At 35.4% G+C, this 17,352-nt stretch overlaps 1 protein-coding gene across 9 annotated transcripts in view; it reads left to right on the forward strand.

Moving 5' to 3' along the window:
- Nucleotides 1-6,692: 6,692 nt before the first annotated feature.
- Nucleotides 6,693-17,352, forward strand: part of LOC5569251 (disintegrin and metalloproteinase domain-containing protein 12) — a 1,070,169-nt gene continuing 1,059,509 nt past the window's right edge. For all 9 annotated transcript variants that reach the window (XM_021845745.1, XM_021845753.1, XM_021845751.1 and 6 more), the window contains exon 1: nt 6,693-6,762. In XM_021845745.1, coding sequence (XP_021701437.1) covers nt 6,693-6,762 — 70 coding nt within the window. The remainder of the gene's footprint in view (nt 6,763-17,352) is intronic.

Below are 17,352 nucleotides of genomic sequence, written 5' to 3' on the forward strand. Positions count from 1 at the left end.
TCGGGATGTTTTTAATTTTAAAATAACTCAAAAAGTAAATGAATTGTAAGCATTTGGCCTTCATATTCGGCTTCAGGGGCCATGATTTTAGTAGGTAACGACATTTTCAATATTACCGAACGTTGTTTACATAGGTGATCAATGTTACCCCATATCAGATAAATAAAAAAATCACTTAAAACATTTTTTTAACATGCTTAAACCTTTCAAAAAACAAAATAAAGTATATAGTCACGAGCTATGGGTGGCAGTACTTGTTTTAAAAATATAAAATTTGCAACTATTGCATTTTCGAACCAAATATTTAAGAAATATTCAAAAAAATGATCAATGTTACCCCGGATTACGGTAACTTTGATAGTGGAGTATAAATCGAACAAAATTGAATGAGTTACGTAACATTTGTAGGACATTGCATATCTCTAGGCGTTTAACGTTATATGGAAATTTCTGACTTACAAAAATGGTCCCAGTTTGTGAAAATGGTTTTCGCTAAGAGATTTGAGACCATATTCAAGTTCTATAATAACTAGGCTGTCAAAGATAAGTGACCAACTATTCAAAACTACATCAAATAGTCATCGTAGAGCAGATTGTTTGTAAGCGTTTCAAAAATGCTAAAATCGAATCAATTTTTAATATTCGTATATACACACTTAGAACAAATCACCGACGTCAGTAATTTATTTACCGAAATCTCAACAGCTGAAAGATCGGTAATCAGTTCGGTAAATGAAAAGATTACCGAACAGTCCGTAATTTGCTTTCCGGATGGTATTTGTCAAAATTACTGAGCGATCGGTAATTATTTACCGAAAATCTGTAACTTCGGACCGGCGCTTTTTTCCCGGAAGATTGTTTTTAGCATAAAAAAACAAAATATAGGATTCTTCCACTACACTTTATTAACAGTAGTAATTAACTATTGCCACTAGGCTTGGCAATTATTGGGGGCATGTCCATGTTGCATGCGTCGAACTCAACCAAATGAAACTGTAACGTGGAATCTTCTGTGTGGTGCTGGAGAAGGAGCAGTGGAAAGGCTGCAGACGGACGTGAACATAAGCTGTAAACGATTTAAAATTGTATACTCAATATAATCTAAATAATTTGCTTTATTTACCTTAACTTCATATCATCATCCGCAATAAATCTTTAAAATAATTGTTCTACTAAAATGGAAGGAAAAATCAAAATTCGAACTCCATAACTGCCGTGAATCGCAAGTCAGTCCCATCTGTATTTTCGTCAAAATTGAGTTGAGTTCAGTTTTCAACATACCTTCCAATGCTCTTTCATCTGCCTCAATGAGATAATATGATTTGTTCGGAAAAATTAGGAAAAAACAGCAAGTCAAATTGTCCCATAATGAAAAGTAACCGCATATCAGTCCCACTACAGATGTCCGCACCGTATAACACAAAAATGAATCATGTTTTGATCATCTTTATATTTTTCTCCGAGAGATATCATAGTGAAAAGCAATTTGTGAAACTTTCATTAAGATTTGAACATTTTCCAATCCTGTGGAATTTTTTGAATATTCGTATAGAAAACGAGTTTGGAAACTTCAAAGCCCATTTTCTCAATGCCTACTTTTTACAGATGGGACTGACTTGCGATTTACGGCAGATAAGTAAATAGCTAAAGGTTTGTTTTGACGTTTCGAACGGGCCAGATTACTGAGCTGTCGGTAGCCTAGCTCATTGATTACCGAATAGTCAGTGAAATATTTCACAGACTTCGGTGATATTGTAGATTTACAAAATGTTCGGTAATTTTTAATCACAGCTTACTGAAATTCAGTAATTTTGTTCGTGACGCACTGTCAAAAGCTGGTCAATTACCGAAACATCAGTATTTTTGTGATTATATTTTGTTTACCGAACTCATAAAGTCTGTTTAAGTGTGTAAAGCCTTAAATGCTCTCGATTCAAATGTAAACAGCTCTTACATGAAGCGTCATACTAATAGCCTTTAGTTCTGCATTCGTTTCGCTTAACCGATTAACAGAAATCATGATATTTGGTGTAGTATGTGATGGGTAACGCACTATCAAAGTTACCCGCATTATCAAAGATACCCCGTTTTAAACCTAGATTCATTTTTCGATATAAAATAATGTATGCATCTTCCTTGTTTCAGGTGAATATAAATCGAAGGCATACCTCAGAATTTCAAGAGCACAAATCTAACGAACCCGACAGCGGTTCAAGCTGAACACTTGATCGATTGGCCATCGAGTATCCAATCGATAGAGTTTTCAGCTTGAATGGGGGTCTGGTTCTTTAGATTTGTGCTCTTGAAGATTTAAGGTGTGGCTTTGGATGACACAAATCAACGCGACAGCGAGTTTTATGACACAACAACGAAATCGCGGCGATTTTTCGTCGCCATCGCGGAAAAAATCGCGTTGATTTGGGAGAGCCTTTACTCATTGATGCGTGCTATTAGTTTTCTCTTCTATTCTCCCGCTGTTCTTATGCAGAGTTAAAATTGACGTCATAGCGGGAAAGCAAGAGAGAGAACTAATGCGCGCATCAATAATCTGCACCACCTGAGCAAATCCAGAACATCAGGGACTCACGCTCCGCAGCTTTTTTGACATTTGTGTACAAACAATTTTTGCGATATATTAACGGATTTGCTCAAAAGGACACGCGATGTTCCCCGGAGGAAACCGTGGTTTTGCTCTCTTCATTCTTATGGAAGATAACATTGCAGTAGTTCATCAAACGCAGTTGTTCTTTTCCTGGGCTATTCGCCGCGAGAAATTTAGGGCAAATGGGCGTTTTTGGTAACTTTACAACGGCAGTGCAGTTTATCATATCCTACGGACCAGACAATACTACAGTCATCCCACAGTTATGGATAGCACACATATATGGATCAAAGTTGGATTAAACGGAGAATATCTCATCAAATAGAGTACAATTACGCAGAACCCATTTACCTACGTGAACCATAAATCTATACAGCATCGCAATCAACAATAACATGCTTAAACACATTTGTTCCATTTGCAGGAAATAAAATGTCATACATATGCCTAGAAGCGTTGGTTCATATCTTTGGGGCATTAAAAAACCCATACCACAGTTATGAATCTAAGATAAGACGATTCCTAAAGAAACGCCAAAACGTATGCTTTCACTAGCACACCATTCGTTTGCATCGCAGATAATTTGCTGTTATAGTGTTCTGATCCATGATATGAGTCGATTTGATCCATAATACGAACCCATTTTTTACTGTAACTAATAGTAGAAGCGAACGCTTTGCCTTCTTTTGTTCGAAATTAAACTCGAACTTCGCGAAATTCCGTTTTATTCCGTTTGTTTTCAATTTTCCGTGGAAATATTTTAACAATTTAGCGAAACGAAACGAAATAGCAAAATACAAATTTCGCCTGTGCGAGTTCCGTGGAATTCCGCGGAATTTCGTTTCGAAGCGTATTTGACGGAATCATTCGGTATTTCGCATACCCTTAAGTCAGAGTGAACCAACTCACTGAACGGTGGTCTTTGGTTCAGTCAAAGTGGACCAAGTACACACATTCCATCAACAATTCGTTTTATCAGAGGTTTGGATTATGCTTTTTCATGATTATTACTCCACATTATATTGTTCGAAAGTAACACAAAGATGTGTAGAAATATTGAACCAAAAGTTAAAATTTAAACCCATTTTACTCAAAATATGAAAAATGTCACTTGGTCCACTCTGACTTAACGCCGACCATAAAATTTATTGGTTATTTTAAAGTGCCGGAATCTCAAAGCAAAACTGATCGGGGTTTAAAGCACACATAGTATCCAGATTTCGAAGCATGACATGCTACACATATGATGTATTTTCAGTAGTTTGATCCTCATAACTCATTACTTGATGTTTTAAATCTATCGGTGTACTCAAAAGACATTTGTTTGCATACTTCAACACAATAGCTCATTGGTTTACATAAAACTCGTTGAAAACAGTAACATTGAAGTTATCTAGGTGCTTAGGCCACCTTCAAATCAACACTGGAATGGCTGGTATTTTGGCAGAATTCTATATTCTCCATAAATATTGTAAATAATAAATGGGAGATGAGTTTCTTACTTTTTTGTAATTTGAACCACCCTACAGTACCTACCAACTCTAGCTTCTAGGATCTCATTTTCACTCGGTGTTCTGTGCCATAATTAGCTCCAACAGATCTCGATGAGCTGACTAATCGAAGCTGATATGCACCTCAATTGGTTCAAGGGGGCACGGTGCTCATTCACGATATAATGTTGGCTCAACTGGTTGTCCGGTCGCGTTAGCAGGCACGCATTTCGTTTCGCGACAGGTTTATCGCTGTGAACAGGCTGTCGGTTTAGATTTTAGCGGACACGCGCGACGCAACCTAGAGAAACGGGAATGAATTTTTAAGTAGGCCCGATTAGTGACCCGCTATTTGACATTGATTTATGCTGAATTTATATCCGGAAAAGCACCGAAGATGAATACTGAATAGGCTTAGGTGTGACTTTTATGGGAGCGAGAGATAGACACATGAAAATCTGATTTAGATGGGGGAGGGTTGTCATTTCAATGAATATAGAATAATGCATAATAACATGTTCATTAGAGCAGCCGTATATGAAGCTACATTTGACTCATTTACTATGGAAGCTTTAAAAGTTATAATGAGGAAATAAACCTTAACATCAATCGCCCTCTTTACACAATTTGTATTTGGCGCTAGTGTGAAACGTCCAACACAAAGATGAACGATGTGCGCGCCTCTTGTAGTGAGATATGTAATGGGGGTGACCCATTTCACATAGAGACGTTTCGCATAAGGACATTTGACATAATGGACATTTTGCATAAAACAGTTTCATAGAAAAACAGGTAGGATTTTAAAGAAGGCATATATTTCGCATTATGCCAAATGTCTATCATGCCAAACGTCCTTATGCGAAATGTCCTTATGCGAAACGTCTTCATGCGAAATGTCCCACCACTATATGAAACATAGGATATTTGATATGATCGTTAAATCTAAAGTTACTTCAGATTAATTATCAGAACTCCAAATCTTGGGCTTAGGCAGAGAGGAAAAAGAGATTTTTTTGTAACGCACTTTTACTCTATAATGCAGCCTTAATTATTCCACGTCTGTTTTGAAATAATCTTCTTACAAAATAATGCTTACCCCGAATGAAATAATTTCATCAGAAACTCCCTACATCTGTTTTCCATTGAATGATGAACTCAAAACTTCCCCACAGCGCAGCATTATAACACTATTGAATAGAGAAAAAAGGAGTAATGCATTCCCAGCAAGGATTACCAATGTAGTACTACTACCTTGGCGAATAATATGGAAAAATAAACCACTTTAATCCTTCAAGCGGGAAAAAGCTTTACTTTTCCGCCTCTACAAGCGCAACCCTCGGCGAGTGAATACAAAAACCTAGTTTTTCCGCACGTTTCCCAATGTCCCAGCACAAACACATCATAAAAGCAAATGAAATTGCTCCGGCACTAATTATATCAGACTGATTTTTCCTGTTTTTTTTTTCTCCATTCCGTTCACAGGTAAGCCTTCGCCAAGCTCTGGTCTCGGGAATTAAGAAGAATAGCAAAACTACATGCAGCGTCAACAACAAGAACAAAAGCTTCCAAGGAAACGCTCTGAAACAGCGTGAGATGGAGAGAGCATCCTTCCTCCCACTACTCCTTACCTGCCCACGGAAGAACTAGGACATCGCTGCGCAGAAAGAAAACCCAAGTCCCGGCACATCCTCCTATTGTGCTGCGAACAGGACTTGGACAAGAGCTGCTTCAAGAGCGATAGAAAACAATAAGATTACAATTTCAGAGCGCGGCAGCCGAAGAAGAAACGGGGGAACTTTGCGCGAGAAAATAACAATTAAGTGCACCTTGAAAGTAGTCGTTTCTTTGTCCCGTATTCCAGTCGGTAGAGATGAAAGAAGGTTAGACGAGAAGTCGTTTCAAGAATACGTTTCCGTACGGTTTCAATGCAGTCACATAGGAACTACGACTGATACTATCACTTTTAACTGTACAACTACCACACTACTAGTCTTAAGGTGAAATAGGACGAAAGGTCAACTAGCGAGTACCTTCTAGTTTCACGGTTCGCGCGCGAGTGAATGGGTGTGCGTTTAGAGTTAATTAGTTTGACGATTAGGATCCAATGGCAAACCTAAACTGGAGAGATTCTCAGCGATTGCGACGTGCAACGGAGAGCGATCCTAGATTTTAGCAGTGGATGAGTCACGGTGTCTCGATTGTCTTCGGTAGTTTTCGGTTCTTTTTCGAATGGCACCATTATACCGGCCACGTCTGTACCACCATCCGGAGACGAAGGCATTGTTGAGCGCAGCTACCATTACAACGCCAATTGATAGTAGTAATAGCAGAATCGTTACGGTAACTCGTTTCATCCAATCCACGACCGGTAGCTGCGTCAGTACCTTTGATTGTGACAATTGTGCCGCCAGCTGCTGCCGCTACTGCAACCGTAGAATCCCATTGGAAGCTGAAGAAGATCTTGTCGGAGTCGACAGTCGTTGCGGTTGTTGTTCCCATTGTTGTAGTTGTAGTGGTGGTGGTATCGGTGGTTGTAATCTGCAGCTGGTGGAAATCATCTGTAGTCGACGACGACAGCAGCGGCAACTACTCTAGCAGCAATGAAACTCGTGAGCCCACTGAGGGCTGCCATCCTTGCCCTCGTCATGGCACTCGTCGAGTCCGCTGGAGGTAAGTCGGAATATTAAATTCTCTGATTACGGATAGCATTACTGCTTGAGTGTAGTATCACACAATTGGTTCTAGCAGCATTCGGAAATGTAGAATAAGTATTTCATTTCTGGGTTATTCAAGTAGCCAAAAAGGGCCTGAGAATCAAATCAGGTGTACGTGAACGCTAAGTGCCCCCCAAGCCTTTTGTACTCATGCCGCGTGCACTAGAGCAGCGAGCTCGATTTTGCGCACGGGGTCATATACACCTTATACCTTCAGGGACCACTTAGCTTTCACGTACGGATTTCACATTTTTACCTGATTTTTTTCTCACAAAAACGAGCACTTTACAATGACGAACTTATAACATTTCTCTTACTGAGAGGTCATCGTAGGATATGGATTACTTGTTCAAAAACAAAATGTAGATTGAATTAGGCCGAATAACTAGATTAGGTATACAGATGAGAAATCAATCATCATTGTGTGGAGTATATCCTATTGGGCATTATGACGTTTGGCATAACGACGTTAGACATAAGGATGTTAGGCATAATGGACGTTAGACATAAAGGCATTAGGCATTAGAGATGTTTGGCATAAAATACATTTGACATGAAATAACCTGTAGGTGTACCAGTTGAATTTATGTTTTTACTCACAGAAACATTTAAAAATTATTCTCATCATTGAGGAATGGAAGCGACTTTCTCAGAAAATGTTACAGTGCATGTTAAGTGTTTAAAAATGCGTGATAGAATAGGGGATGTTGAAATCCCAAAAAAAAAAACGATGGATGGCATTTTCTAACCTTCCCATGTGGTGTGATCGACGAGAGCTTTTCGAATTTCATAAACTAGTCATATGTTTTCGAGCTATACAACCAACATTTTGTTTGTTTAAGCACTTTGATAACAATAGTAGAGTTCAAAAATGTTCATTGTGTCAACAATGCAATGATTTTTGTCAGTTGAAAATTATTTAGCTTCAAAACCTTAAAGCTTAAATTACACTGCGGAACACGGTTTTGTCTCAAGCACCAAAATACCGCTGTTTACTTAATTAAGGATTGCTAAATCCATTGCCATTTTCAGCTAGGATATTTCTGAAAATGGCAATGGATTCACGTCTAGTTTTTGAGATATTGGCAGTTGAAAATGCTAAATTTGACTATTTCAGCCTACTTGCATGCTAGTTTGCCAGCTTGTATGGCAATTTATTTGCTTAATTTGCCTCAGAACTCAAACATCATGTGTACAACAATACTTATCTACAAAGTTCATCATAACGCCGATGCGCAAAAGTTATTTTTTGTTGGTTAAGAAAAGTATTGTATTTCACCATATAAGAGAAACGAAGAACTTTGTATGGAGACTGCAAGCATGTTGAAAAATCGATTTAATCTAAATTGAACCGCACGGTATGTCTGAACTAGACGATTATAAAAATCGAATGTACATTGGATTTTTTCTTGCCAGAGATCCGTATTTGGTCTATATTTTCATAATCGGAAGGTTTTAAAATATTCTATCGGTGACATTTTTTTCATACATTTTGTATGGGCTGAAATGCGTCAAAAAACGTGGTTTTCATGAGTTTTAGTATGTAAAATGTGGAAAAAATAAAAAATTCACGGATGGAATATTTTAAAACCTTCCGATTATGAAAATATAGCCCAAATACTGAACTCCAACAAGAAAAAAACCCGATGTACATTCGATTTTTATAATCGTCTGGTTCAGACATAGCGTGAACAGTGCAATTTCAACCAAATTATATATGAAATGAAAGTTATAGTCCTATTTTGCATGCTTGTTGGATTAGATTACAACATTTTTCGATAAATCTTTGTTTAAATTTTATGTAAACACCAATGAAACCAGTGTTTTATGCAACTTTGGCGACCTGTAGCTAAAAATTGTGACGTGCTGGAACATTTCTGAGAACGGCATCAGATTTAGCAGCCCCAAATCTATTAGAGACACATAATTTGATCCTTGAGACACGCAAAAATGTTATTTTTGTTTCGCTGTGTTATCAGCTAGAAGTAAAGAAGAGCATGTAGTAGAAGCAACAGAAGTAAAGAAGAGCATGAAAATATTATGAATTCAAATGCAACTACTCAATGCTATTGCATATACCAAATTAATCAGTACAAGGTTGACAATCATCTTCAACAGCAATTTTCTAGTTGTCATTCTACCATCTTATAAGGCTCTTTCTAGTAGAATCAACCCTGTTTATAAAGATAATGACTGAGAGCGTTCAGTCAATCATCTGGTGCTGATTTTTACTCTTCTTCCAATCATTGACATTAAGTAAGTTAGGGGCTGTCCATTAATTAGGTAAGGGGTTATGGGGGGAGGGGGGGTTTGAGATTTCTTACGTGCCATACAATTTATTTTGGATTTTCATACAAAAAATCTTATCATGGGGGAGGGGGGGTCCCGAAAATTGTTTTACGTAATTAATGAACCGCCCCTTACAAGCATTTGGCAAACCCTTTAATTTGAAATTCAACAGATTAATTTGCAACCAGTGTTGAAAGCAACCACGGTATTCGACACGTTTTCGCTGATATTCGGCAGTGCTTCCCTTAAACATTCTTAACACGAGCGATCAAACAAATGTCGAAAAGACAAATGCCAATTGAATGCCACTGACCACGATAGCTTCGCTAAGAAACGTTACGGTTTTATTTGTTTCTGTTCTGCTTTCACTGTATGTGTGTCACATTCGTCATAATGGGAAAGATCAAACTATTCATGTTGTTTATGATGCTTTGTCTGAATTCTATGCAAAACTTATGATTTCTGCAATTGTCATCGGAAAGACTACATTCAATTGACACTTTTTTGTGTTTGTCGACGTTCATTCTAAAGCGCGTGCTGTGATTGCTGGCTATGGCAACGAAACGAACGTCATGCAAAGTGTCGAATGTTTTCAGCACTGCTTACATCAATTACAGTTTTCTCTTAGATTCCAAACATTACTCATGTTCCAAACATTCGGGTTCAAACAATGATTTTCTTTATATAATGATCAATTTATGTTCTCCGTCTTGAAAAGTATTGAAATTATCAGTTTTGAGCGGATCCATTTGAATTCGAATGTCGGTTTACTTTTGTATTTTTTGATTTGGCTGAAATTTGGCATATGCTTTCGTTATACCCAAAAATGCCTATTTGCTTCATCGGTTCGCCATTTTTACCCTAGCGTTACTTTTATGAAGGGCGTAAGAAAAAAAGCCTTTACAATTTTCAAAAAAATAAAACTCAGAAACTATTTGTCTGATCGGTTTGGTGTCTTCCGCAAAGTTTTAGATTATTGTTGGAACTATCTGGAAAAAAATATACACTGTAAAAAAATGTTGTAATTTTTTTTATTTCGAAAACAAAGCTTAAAAATCAATTTTTCAAAAATCGTGTTTTTGATTTTTTTTTTATATTTTAAAGTAGACAAAAAATGGAGTCTTTTGCACAGTGATGGAGAAATCATGGACAAAAAAGTTATGATTTTTTAAAAAAGCTTGATTTTTATATATGGTTTAAAAAACTTTTTGAATGCTTTTCGACCCAATTTTATGAAAGTACGCAAAATTTGCAACAAAAAAGGTATATGAGAAAATTTTGCTAATTGCTACCGTTTCCGAGATACAGCGATTTTAAAATTAAATTTACTGAAAATTCACTACTTTTTCTGATGTTTTCGGATGTTTTTCAAGTTGATAAAATAAAGAATATTTTTTTTTCTGAAAGCATTTTATTTCATGTTCTATATTTCTTCACTGAGCGAAAAGCTAGTTAAAAACGGCACCAGAATGATTCACTCCCGACTCTATGAGCCAGAGGAATCCGATTGCAGTAGCAAATGATTATTTACGATTCCTTTTGAGTGTAAGTCGTGTTTGAGTGCTGATGTGCACTGACACTCACTATATGACAATACACCAGTGTATTTTTTTTTTTTTCAATTTTTTAATTACTAATAGTATTAGGGAGGAAGCTTCAGAATCATTTTCAAAATTTTATTTTGAATTCCCTGCAGAGCTTTCTTCCTGGTATAACAACAGCTAGTCCATATTGGTACAGCATATAACATGGCTGGCCTGAAAATTTGTTTGAATATCAAAAGCTTGTTCTTAAGACAAAGTTTTGATTTTCTATTAATAAGAGAGTAGTGTCATCCGCAAACAAGGATATTTGACATCCCTGAGGTAACTCAGGTAAGTCAGATGTGAAAACATTGTGTATTATTGGTCCCAAAATGCTGCCTTGAGTAACATCAGCTCTTACAGGAAATCTTTCAGATCTGGAGTTCTGATAATTAACAAGAAGTGTACGGTTTGATAGATGGCTTTGAATTATTCTAACAATGTATGTTGGAAAATTAAATTTTTTTATGATACAATCAAACCTTCATGCCAAACACTGTCGAATGCTTTGTCTATGTCTAGAAGAGCAAGACCAGTAGAATAGCCTTCAGATTTGTTCGAACGGATCAAACGGTTACATGTAAAAGTTGATGAGTGGTCGAATGTCCATGGCGGAATCCAAACTGTTCATAGCAAAAATTGAGTTTTTGTTAATGTGGACCATCATATTTTTCAAAAAGACCCTTTAAAAAAGTTTACTGATGCAGGAAAGCAAACTGATTGGACGATAGCTAGAACATTAACATTTTTCCATTTGTCAGGAATATATGCCAAATGAAAACATTTGTTAAATATATCAACTAAGAATGATAAGCTACTTTCTGGTAGTTTCTTGATGAGAATGTAGAAAATTCCATCATCACCTCATTAACTCAGAGGAGGTTTCATATTTTTGAATTTTTTAATAAAAGTTCTCACTTCTTCCAAATCAGTCTCCCAGGAATTTTCGAAAACGTTCTCTGAAGTCCTGAGTAACTTGATTTTCAATTGGACTAGTAAGTCCTAAATTAAAATTGTGCGCACTTTCAAACTGCATAGCAAGTTTTTGAGCTTTTTCACAATTAGTTAGTAATAATTTGTTTTCCTCTTTCAATGTCAGTATTGGCTTCTGAGGTTTTTTCAAAATTTTAGATAATTTCCAAAAGGGCTTAGAGCCAGGGTGCAATTGAGAAATTTTATTTTCAAAATTTTTGTTTCTTAATTATGCAAAACGTTTCTTTATTTCTTTCTGCAAATCCTGCCATATAATTTTCATAGCAGGATCTCGAATACGTTTAAATTGCCTTCTCCTCACGTTTTAAAGACGGATCAAGTGTTTAAGATCATCGTCTATAATCACGGATACAAATTAAAAAGTACAAGGTACTTCATCTACTTTTAAGTTTCTCTTTTTAGATTCTGCTCAGAGGATTCGTATACATCAACAAGATTTTAATAAGTCAACTTGTTTTACGTGAATTCTTATACGACTTCTTATTGACATGCAATTGCATGGAAGAATAGCTTCAGGGAATATAGGGAATAGGGAAGCTACAATGTTTCCAACTTTGAAACAATTTCCATTACGCAATCACTTTTATCCCCCCCTGCAAGATCATGCCAGGGCAGGATAATGTTGTTTATGCATAAGCAAATAATCAGACAAAGGTCACACTGAACAAACGAACCCTTCTTCTCGGGAACGAAACCCTATTCGATTACTCTTTGCTTTTCTCGGTTCTGGTCGACCGGGTGGACTGCCGCCGGATGATATATATCCTTGCATATCAATTCATCTCGAACTTCTTTGGACCGAAGGCTCATCATTCCACAGCGTTAGCCTATCCATCGGAACTTTCATTATTCTAATCACACTCGACCGCACCCAATTTAAATTCAAAATAGATCCATAGGCGCCAATATCCTCGGAGTAGGTACTCCACACGCACTGCGTCAGTTGCTGTATTCTCTTGAGTTCATTGTAAGATAGTGCTACGCTTGCTGCCTATACAGTATGGCCCAAAAATGCGAAAATCTTAAACGAATAATGAATTTTATTTTTAAGTTGATAAGTTTAATCTTAGTTTAGTTCACGAGATAGGATTTGGAAACATACCTTCCAATTTTATCATGATTGATGACTTCAATATATTTGTGATTCTTCACAGGCCTTGTCTCCAACATTCGGAAATATAAAATGATAGAAGGAGTTTGAATGTTAAGTGCTAGAGTGTTATAATGAACTTCAATAACTGGAAAATACATCAACCTACAAAAACTATGAAAACAACGCTTGTGTGTGCGAAATTCAAGTTCATATCATTCTCAATTTTTTATGGGTCCAACTGTAGGGATAGTACGATGAATAGATTCCCAAGACACGCTTGATAAGAGTCAATGAACGGACCGTCACATCACAACTAAATATAAATCGACAAAACTCTGATATTGAGTGAAACGAACACTATCACAAACTGCTGTAGGTGCTTTCTTTCAGGCATGGCGGTCTTATATGAGGTTAAGGATCAATTTTCCTTTTTCGAGTTTTGAGCATTTTAAGATTTACTGCTAGGAATGGGTCTCTTGGACTGAAGTGATCCAAAAATATTTGCGTGTGTGAGTACAAACACTGATGAGTTTCGGTGTTTGACCAGTGATGCCCGATTTGTCTAAAATGTGTTAAGGATATTATAAAACCTTTGATGCGCAAACTTTTGCAACCGTAATCTGGGGTAACATTGATCAATTTTTTTATATTATTTCAAGATCAATCAAGGAATTGTACGGGATCATGCTGAAAGATAATAAATTTGCTCTCTCAGTCTAGTTAAAAAAAAACAACGGGAAAATAAAATAAACTTTGCAACTAGACAGATAAAAATATATGTTGCTTATTTGGTAACCTGTTTTCTACATTTAAATAATTGCCTATGTAATATTTTTTGTGATACTTTTCTATTTAATCGAAAAGCACTTGATTCTGAAAAAAAACATTGTTTTTCATTAAAATTGTATATACCCCGGGAAACGGGAAATCACTAAATTTGACAAATCCTGGGTTATTTTGGCATCTCTGTTCTTTTTGTCCAACCAAATTAAGCAAGGAAAAGGCACTTTCTAGTTTTAGAGAAAAAAAAAACACTTTAATCACAAATTCAATAATAAAACAAAATTAAAATCGGTGACATCGAGTTGCGGCTTATTTTTCGAAAGATCTCAAAGAAAAAAATCTTGTGCTCTTCTGAATTGAAATCATATAAAAATTGAAATCTCACTCATGCAACCATATTAGGATTTACAGGTGGTGCAAGCGACTTAAATGTGAATTTTCAGGTTATAGAAGTTAGTTATATAGTTTCTGAACTGTATATGTAGCACATTTAATTAAGTATACGTTTTGACCTAATTATTTAACAAAAACTGCTAGCTTAACATGATTTTTAATTGAAGAAAAAAATCAAATTTCGTTTGTTTTTTTTTTGCCGAAGATTGAACTTTTATCATTAAACTGAAGTTTACAAATCATCTTGTAATAATTATGAGTTAAATAGTGCATACGTATTTCTAACAAATGCAAAATATATAAGTTATAAAAACAATAATTGTTTCAACGTTACTTTGATCTTATTCAATGTTGGACAAATAAGAAAACTCTGTGTTAGTTTTATTATTTACGATTAACTGGGAAGAAGTTGTAAAATTTACTATTTTTTTATTGAAAAACAATAATGATTTTTCAGTTTGTTTTGTGAAAAAACTAGACGACACATTTTTCAATGGAATGTGTTGTATGCACAATCTAAAAACAACTAAGTGAGATTTGAAAGCATATAAAAAGATTTCAAAGAGGTTATGCATTCATGAAGGGGAGCAGATTATTTGAATGAATGTCGGTAGGCCGAAGGTCATTAGGCCGAATATCGTAAGGCCGAAAGGGTCGTTAGGCCGAAATGACATTTGATCATCATTTACTATTGTTTCAAATGACTAACACATTCATCAGCATTTTTTGCTTCTTTAAATCCAAGATTTTTATATCTAGTTATATTCACAGCTTAATGAGCTTCTATGTAATACAATTTATTCTGTTCTAACAACTAACAATCCGTTCGATCTGAAAATTCATTCGGCAGCCGCTGAATATTGCAAATTATCCTGATCAAACCCTTCCGACCGTATGATTCATAATGAACAACTATCGGTCATTTTCGTCCTAATAACCTTTTTGACCTAATGACCTTCGGCCTAACGATATTTGGCCTAACGGGATAGAACCTTCATGAAGTTATGGTCAAAAATGTTACTTCGTAAATATTTCATTTGAAAATGCAAATGTTGCAAGTTTTATATTTTTAAAACAAGTACTGCCACCAATTGCTCTTGACCATATACTGTATTTTGTTTCTTGAAAGATTTAAGCATGTTTATAAAAAAGTTTTAGGCGATTTTTATATTTAGCTGATATGAGGTAACATTGATCACTTATGTGAAAAACGTTCGGTTAAATTGGAAATGTCGTTACTAACTTAAAACGTGGCTTCTGAAGCCGAATATGATGGTCAAACTCTTACAAGTCATTTACTTTTTGAGTTCAAACCGCGGAATACGCCTAAAAGTAGGCAATACCCCAGATTACGGTACTACAAACTTTTCATCAATTCGATTTGAAATAGAATGATCACTTCTCTGAAGGTCATTTTTTAAAACTTTAAAATTCATCTACAAGAAGCTTGCGCCACCTAATTCTTAATGTTTTAGGCTCAAACTTTGATTTTTTTTATGTGATTTAAATCAGAAAAGCATATGAATTTTCAGTTGCTAGAACTTTTGAAAACTATTCTCCACCGTAGAATTTTTGACTACACTCTATTTTTACCTAGAAAACTGCACAAAAAACGTATTTCATGAGCTGGTTAGTCTGTAAATCAAAAATGAAGGTAAGGACATGTTTTGAGTATAGATATGCTTTTAGAAGTCAAGTAAACATATTTGGCCAGAAATATGATGTTTTGATGACGCTTGAAATTTCTTTTATTTTAAACACTATGATAAACCCTTGTTTTGGATTCGTTTGCAAGTAAATTGTAATTCAGAGCAAGGACATGTAGTTTTCTCAACATTATTTGCTTTTAGAAGTCAAGTGATCATGTTTGGGTAGAAGAATAAATGTTTACTACACTTAAAATTTGTTTCAGCCAAAAACTGAATTCACGTATTTCCTGAACTTGTTTGTCTGTAAATCAAAACTCAAAGCAATGACATGTAGTTTTTTGGCATGAATTTTCTTGAAGAAGTCAAGTGGACATGTTTGAAAATAAATGAAATTTATTGATTACACTCTAAACATTATTTTTTTGCTTAATATACTACACTGCCCATCTTCATGCCTTCGCATAACTGTCCAATATAGGAAAAGTAGGCATTGAGAAAATAGCGCTTAAAGTTTGAAGTTTGTCTTCTCATACAAATCTTCAAAATTGTCTAATATATTTCTACATACCATATGCATTTAACACAACCGCATTTATATTTTTTTTTTATTTTTGCTTCTATTGATCAGCAAAAAAATATAAACGTATACGCACGCTATGTCTAAACCAGACGATTATAAAAATCGAATGTACATCGGATTTTTTCTCACTAGAGTTTAGTATTTGGGTTATACTTTCATAATCAAAAAGTTTTAAAATATTCCATCGGTGTTATTTTGATTTTTTCCACTTTTTAGCAATTTCTCATACTAAATCCCATGAAAATCAAGTTTTCGACGCATTTCCGCCCATACAAAATATTTGGAAAAAATTTCACCGATAGAATATTTTAAAACCTTCCGATTATGAAAATATAGACCAAATACTGATCTCAAGCGAGAAAAAATCCGATGTACATTCGATTTTAATTATTGTTTGGTTCAGACATAGCGTGATACGCAAATAACGTTTTGCAGTTGCTATTGTTCATATAGAAACTGTCATGCCTTTGTTTTACGTGTTGGTTCGAAAATCCATATGGGACGCTTATGCTCTTATAAGCACTATAGAAAAGCCTTTTTATTTTGGATCAATTTGCTTGCAAATTGCAATTCAAAGCAAGGACAAGTACCGTGATGCATCGGACGCTTAAGATTGCACAAATCTTCCACTTCCACACTTTGGCTAAGTGTTTTTCATATTAAATTAAAATCTTTGTATTAGGTTAACGGTTTTATGCCAGATCTAAGTATAATTGATAGCATTTCCGATAAAAGTTTATATTTTATCATGAAAATAGTAAAAACAATTGGGGTTGTCTTGTCCTTAAATCCGGACACCTATAGCAAATCATGTCAATAAATCCGGACACTTTTGAATCAGAATCCGGTCAGATGCAATCAACGTGGAATAATTAAAATTAATCACGCAATTTTCTTGAGGTTTAATTGTGTATTGAAGTTTATGAAATGCATTTACCCTGTACTAGTGAATGCTATTGAAATGTAGGAATAATTTAAGATTTAGTTACCTGAACTGAAACGCCTGTGATTCGAGTTGCAACCATCATTGATTTCTACATTTTTATCTTCACAAAACGGTGCATCGCCTTGGTTGAACACTCATTCCATAAATATTGATATTTTTTTTCTTTTTGTTTTTTTTGTAGATAATGTTCTTACACCATTAAAATATACGGTTTATATTCAATGTCCGGATTTAAAT

The sequence above is a fragment of the Aedes aegypti genome, chromosome 1, assembly GCF_002204515.2.
Source record: "Aedes aegypti strain LVP_AGWG chromosome 1, AaegL5.0 Primary Assembly, whole genome shotgun sequence".
In the NCBI taxonomy this organism is placed as follows: Eukaryota; Metazoa; Arthropoda; class Insecta; order Diptera; family Culicidae; genus Aedes; species Aedes aegypti.